Genomic DNA, 6,232 nt, shown 5'->3' on the forward strand with positions numbered 1-6,232 from the left:
TTTTACAACATTGTCTATTTTTTAACCTTCAATTATTTGCATATATCAAAAAGAATGAAGGGAATGAGTATGGATAAAATGCAAATTTCTGACACCTACAGTCAGACAATAAGTTCAGTGTCTGCTATTTGCCACTCTCCACGCAATATGTTTTGATATATTAAAGAGATACAGAGGCCTCTTTCTGGAATACCTTGTGGCATTTGAGGAACAAGAAAACCGGATCTCAGGACCCATGTATACATGGGAACACTTAGGACCCAAATGTTTATCAGCTAACAGAGAGACATAAACACTAGGAGCTAGTTTGTGTGGAATTTTCTCTTTTTATATGTGGCAGCACATATAAAGTACTTCCTATATGCAAGTCCTGGGATAAGTGATTTCTTTCTTTGTTATAAATTATTAAGTATTTTGGGCATGCAGAGATGTAGAGTAACCCTATGAGAGCTTCCCTGGTGGCTCAGTCAGTAAAGAATCCACCTGCAATTTGTGGGGAAGATCCCCTGGGAAATCCCATGGATGGAGGAGCCTGACAGGCCATAGTCCATGGGGTCACAAGAGTCGGACATAACATAGCGACTAAGCCACCACTTGTTGCTCAGTCGCTAAGTCATGTCCGACTCTGCGACCCTGTGCACTGCAGCATGCCAGGCTTCCCTGTCCTGCACCGTCTCCCGGAGCTTGCTCAAACTCATGTCCATTGAGTCGGTGATGCCATTCACACCTCATCCTCTGTCACCCCCTTCTCCTGCCCTCCACCACTTGCTTGTTAGAGGAAGCAACAAGCTTCCTTGTTTTTAGGGGGGTGGCAAACTTTTACTGCCAGATATGAAATATTTTCAGCTTTGTGGGTCTCTATGGCAACTACTCTACACAGAAATTGCAGCATAAAAGTAGCCGTGAAGGATACAGTAACCTGCCAAGCAGGGCTATGCTCCAAGAAAACTTTACTAATGGACACTGAAATTTGAATTTCACATAATTCTTACTGGTCATGAAATGCTATCCTTCTTAGGATTATTTTCAACCATTTAAAAATATGAAAGACATTCTTAGTTCATGGGTCACATAAAAACAGATAAGCTGGGTTTGGATGGGTCAGAGTTTGTGTCAACCTCTGAACTACATTGTTGCAAACACAGTTGAAGCCCCAGGGTACCTCTTTCTAAATTTCATCCCCTGATGACTCCTAGCTAACCATTCTCCTGAAACAGGTGTCTATTCTTCCTATACATACTATTATCTTTTTTATTGATTGTACCTCTCCCTGAACAGTGTGTCATATTGATTTGTATACTTTTGAACTTCATAAGAATGGTATCGTATGTTGGGTACCCTCTGTCTCATTGCCCATGGCTTTGTCTGGCAAACTGTTCATCGTGCTGAGTGGGGCTCCAGGGCAATCTTCTTCATTGCTGTATTGTATTCCACTGTGAGACCTTTCTACCTGTATTCTTCATTCCTGTGGTAGAGAATGGGCATTTAGGTTGCTGCCTGGTAGGTCCTTTATTTGTGTCTCATCTCTTTGCATCTTCACCATGACCTTGTAATGGAGATACTGATAACCCCCATGGTTCAAATGAGAACACCTTTGACTTAGAGCCGTTTGGTTAACTCGTTCAAGGTACTGAGTAGTGAAGTGGAATTTGAATCCACAGTCTTTTCAGGATGGAATGTGAGTTCATAACCATGTTGCCATCGATTGGTACACTGTGTTCTATTAACACAGTAACGATGGATCCTGCCAAGGATGACCTTGGATACTAATGTGCAGTGACTACCATAGCCTTTCTCTGAGGACGACTTGAATCAGTGTCACGTGTTATTGGTTGTAGTTCAGTCCTTTGAAAATTGCTGTGTTTGACGTTGTATACATTAATAAAAAACCTTATTCCCCGTATACATGATATCATATGGTATTCGTCTTTCTCTTTCTGCCTTAGCTCACTTAGTATGATAATCTCTAGATCCATCCATGTTGTTGCAAATGACACATTTTTTATGGTTGAGCAGTATTCCATTGTGTGTGTGTGTGAACCACATCTTCTTCATCTGTTTATCTGTCGATGGACAGTTAGGTTGTCTCCGTGTCTTGGCCGCTGTAAACAGTGCTGCCGTGGACACAGACGATGCATGTATCTTTGAGAAGCAGACTCAGAGACAGGACAGACTTGTGGTTGTGGAAGGAGAAGAATTGGGGGAGGGCTGGTTTGGGCGTTTAGGATTAGCAGATGTAAACTATTATGCATAGAATGGATAAACAATAAGTTCCTACTGTATACACAGGGAAACTATCTTCAATATCCTGTGATAACCATTATGGAAAATAATATGCCAGAGGATGTATATACGCCATACATATATATGTATATATATATATAACTGAATCACTTTGCTGTACAGCAGAAATTGACACAAATTGTAAATCAACACAGAGAGCCCAGGCTGGTGCTCTGTGATGACCTAGAGGGGTGGGATAGGCAGGGGTGGGGAGCAGAGGGGGGTGCAAGAGGGACGGGGTGTGTATATAATTATAACTGATTCCCATTGATGCATGGCAGAGACCACCACCACATTATAAAGCAGTTATCCTGCAATAGAAAAAGTCAACCATACTTCAGTAAAATAAATTTTTTAAAAAAGAAATCGAATGAGGTTTGGGTTAGGGAATGACCTAACCAAAGTGGGGCTAGAAATTTAAGAATAAGTACTGACCTAGTGCAAGAGTTGGAGAAGGCAATGGCACCCCACTCCAGCACTCTTGCCTGGAACATCCCATGGACGGAGGAGCCTGGCGGGCTGCAGCCCATGGGGTCGAGAAGAGTCGGACATGACTGAGCGACTTCACTTTCAGTTTTCACTTTCCTGCATCGGAGAAGGAAATGGCAACCCACTCCAGTGTTCTTGCCTGGAGAATCCCAGGGACTGGGGAGCCTGGTGGGCTGCCGTCTATGGGGTCGCACAGAGTCGGACACGACTGAAGCAACTTAGCAGCAGCAGCAGCGGTGCAAGAGTTATAAAATTTTTCATTAAAAAATGAGAATGACCCCGAGAGATTTGTCCCTTTTCTTTGCTGCCCTCTCCAACCCTCCCTCTGTAGCATTTATCAAAATCCTGGGTAATTCAGGAGCTAGTGTATTCTTTCTTGATGGGGACTACAGTGCTGGGCCGAGTGCTCTGCTGCCAGAGGGACGTTTACATATCCATGACATCTTTTGAGCCTTCCTCCGTTTGCATAAATGACATGTAACACCACATTCAGTCTCTCTTAATTGCAGTCAACGCCACTTTCTCTCCATGCCTCTGGCTTGTAGGAATCCAAATTCAATCCTACCTCGCCACCTGTTTCTCTCTGCCTCTACTGGAAAGTCTCCCTGGCTCACTCCAGCTTAGTTAGATGACATTTAAAAGGCCCAAATATAATTTTTCTAATGGCAAAATACAGGAGGAAGGAGGGGAAAGTTTTAATCAAGTGGGTGTATTCTCTGGAGGGGAGCAAGTACTTCATTTCAATTCCTCATTTCCCTCTGATGAAAAGTTCAGTGAATTTTTATGATGTAGAATTTATAAGATGGCTGAGTTTAGGTAATCAGCTTTAATATTTATACTCTTAGGGAAAGAAATGGGAATCATTAGTAGGCATGCATAATTAATGAATAAATTATATTTCCCTTTGTTTTCTTGCAGGTACAAGGAAATGCTAGAACTACTGGTCTCAGCCAGCCTTACTGTAAACAGTGATCGTCCGGGTAAACTGAAGCCTAGCCGTGCTGACGCCGATGTCTGGACTCTGAGTGACAGAGAAGGTAGGCCTCCTGCTGTGTGCTTTAGCGGGCCTGGTGGTGGTTCCGTTCAGCCCACGGAACACGGTAAGAGACTGACAGCCTTAGACACGCATCCTCTCCCAAGTACCGTCATTACAACAACTTCTCTTCCCATCCAATTAGATTATTGACTCTGGACCAAAACTTTGTACTTTGCTAACAATTTTGTCTAGTCATTAAAGGTAAAAGTATGCTGGTTCGTGTTCTGAACTTCCTGTCTTGGTCTCCAGTTCCAAGAAATGCTGACACCTCCACAGGCACTAGTCAGTTTCAGGTTCCAGGCCCGGCCCCGGGTGTGTCCTGCAGGCTCTGGGGCTGGACCTCTCCTACCACCGCCCCATCCAAGCAGGCATCCTGTTTACCGGGGGGTTGACGTTGGGACAACAAGTCATCTGGCTTTTGCTTTCAGGTCGGGTTGGAGTCAAGGAAGCAGAGGAGAGTTAAGCTGTTTAAAAAATTATTGGCAAATGATGCAGTCGGACGAGTTTTCACTAGAACAATTCCAGCTATTGTTTGCACTGTTTGGGATCTGTCAGCCTTCCTGGTAAAGCTCAGAGTTACTTAGCAAAAGGCATTAAGCTATTATGTTTAACCATTGAGCTTAACCCTTTGTTTGAGCAGCTTTGAGATTTGCTGCTGGTTTTCCAAGACCCCTGGCTGTCTCTCCTTCATTGTTTGTGTTTGAGGCCAGTTCGTGGGGACACAGTGCTATGTAATTGTCATGGAAAACCAAAGAGACAGGGTTCTAGTTGAATATAACATCAGAAGGAATTTGCTTTTAAGCAACTCCAGGCTTTGGGGAGTGATTACTGCTGTCACCAAGACAGCAGTCAGTAATGTCTTACATGCTGGTTGTGAAGCTGAAACAGCCTTGCTGAAAGTACCATCAAGAGAGTCTGGGCTCCTGTGCCAAAGCTACATAGTAGACCAACACAGCCTCGTTCCTCCCAGGCCTGTGGAGCATCTGGATAAGCCACCCTGAGCTCTTTGAGAGTTTGAGATAATTTCCGGAACCCTGTTCAAAGACCGTCTTCCTTTTCCTTCAGCCTGAAGGCACCAGTCAACTAAAGACTCTTCATTTCAGAGCCAGTAGCAACAGAAAAGGACATAGACTGCTGAGAGGGGAGGATCCCAGACTGACTCCCAGCCAAGTGACCTTGGGCAAATGGCTCAACCTTCCTGGGCCTCAGCTGTCTTACCTGTCAAATGGAGAGCTGGGAAACATGACCACTTCGTAGGGTGCTTACTGCAGGGATCAAATGAGGTGATGTTGTGTAAAAGGTTAGTCCTTCAGTCGTGTCTGACTCTTTGCTAGCCCATAGACTTTAGCCCGCTGGGCTCCTCAGTCCATGGGATTCTCCAGGCATGGATACTGGAGTGGGTAGCCATTCCCTTCTCCAGGGGATCTCGCCAACCCAGAGGTCAAACCTCAGTCTCATGTATTACAAGCAGATTCTTTACCGTCTGAGCCACCCGATTGGAAGTGTGATAAATAAACTTACATCCATTGAATTAAATAGCCACAACGGGGACTTCCCCGGAAGTCCAGTGGGTTAAGACTCTGCACTTCCAATGCAGAGGACTCGGGTTTGATCCCTGGTCAGGGAACTATCACGTCCCACATACCACACAACATGGCCAAAGAGAAAAGAACAGATAGTCACAATGGACTCAAACCCATGCTTGCAAACTTGGCAGCTCACAGCCAAGCCTGGCCCTCAGGTACGTCTTTGTCTGATTTATACTGTGTTTTAAATAAAGGTAACTTGTAAAAATTGAGAGAGTGTGCATAAAAATCTAGATTTCTAGTTTCTCTGGAGATGCCGAATGCTCTAGAAGTGCTGGGCCTCTGTCCCCACCAGGGAACCTGGCTGCCACCACTGGGGACTGAGGGGCAGCTGTGGCGAATGTGACTGCCACCCCCTCTTGCCCTTTGTTTTTGTGAGCATCTATTCCATCTCAGGCCCTGTTCAAAACAATAGAAATCTAAATGAATCCTCCTTCTCCTCCATCACTGTCAGAGCAAACCCTTGGCACCTGCTACGTGTCAGGCATTAATGTGTATTAACACTTTAGTGTCTGTAACTCTAAGAAGTGGACACTTGTTTTACAGGTGAGACACAGGTTGCTGCTGCTAAGTCGCTTCAGTCGTGTCCGACTTTGTGCGACCCCATAGACGGCAGCCCACCAGGCCTCCGTCCCTGGGATTCTCCAGGCAAGAACACTGGAGTGGGTTTCCATGTCCTTCTCCACAGGTTAAGTGGCTTGATTGAGATGACAGTTTAGTGATTGCCAAATTTGAACCTACGTAAACAGAATGGGCGGAGAAGGCAATGGCACCCCACTCCAGTACTCTTGCCTGGAAAATCCCATGGACGGAGGAGCCTGGTAGGCTGCAGTCTATG

General features: G+C 45.0%; 1 protein-coding gene across 1 annotated transcript in view; it reads left to right on the forward strand.

Moving 5' to 3' along the window:
* The first annotated feature begins 3,697 nt into the window (after positions 1-3,697).
* The window catches only part of EYA2 (EYA transcriptional coactivator and phosphatase 2), a 178,067-nt gene continuing 175,532 nt past the window's right edge, over positions 3,698-6,232 (forward strand). Inside the window, exon 1 of the mRNA XM_010835055.1 lies at positions 3,698-3,809. Coding sequence (XP_010833357.1) covers positions 3,701-3,809 — 109 coding nt within the window. The 5' untranslated portion in view covers positions 3,698-3,700. The remainder of the gene's footprint in view (positions 3,810-6,232) is intronic.

The sequence above is a fragment of the Bison bison genome, unplaced genomic scaffold, assembly GCF_000754665.1.
Source record: "Bison bison bison isolate TAMUID 2011002044 unplaced genomic scaffold, Bison_UMD1.0 scf7180017864038, whole genome shotgun sequence".
NCBI lineage: Eukaryota > Metazoa > Chordata > Mammalia > Artiodactyla > Bovidae > Bison > Bison bison.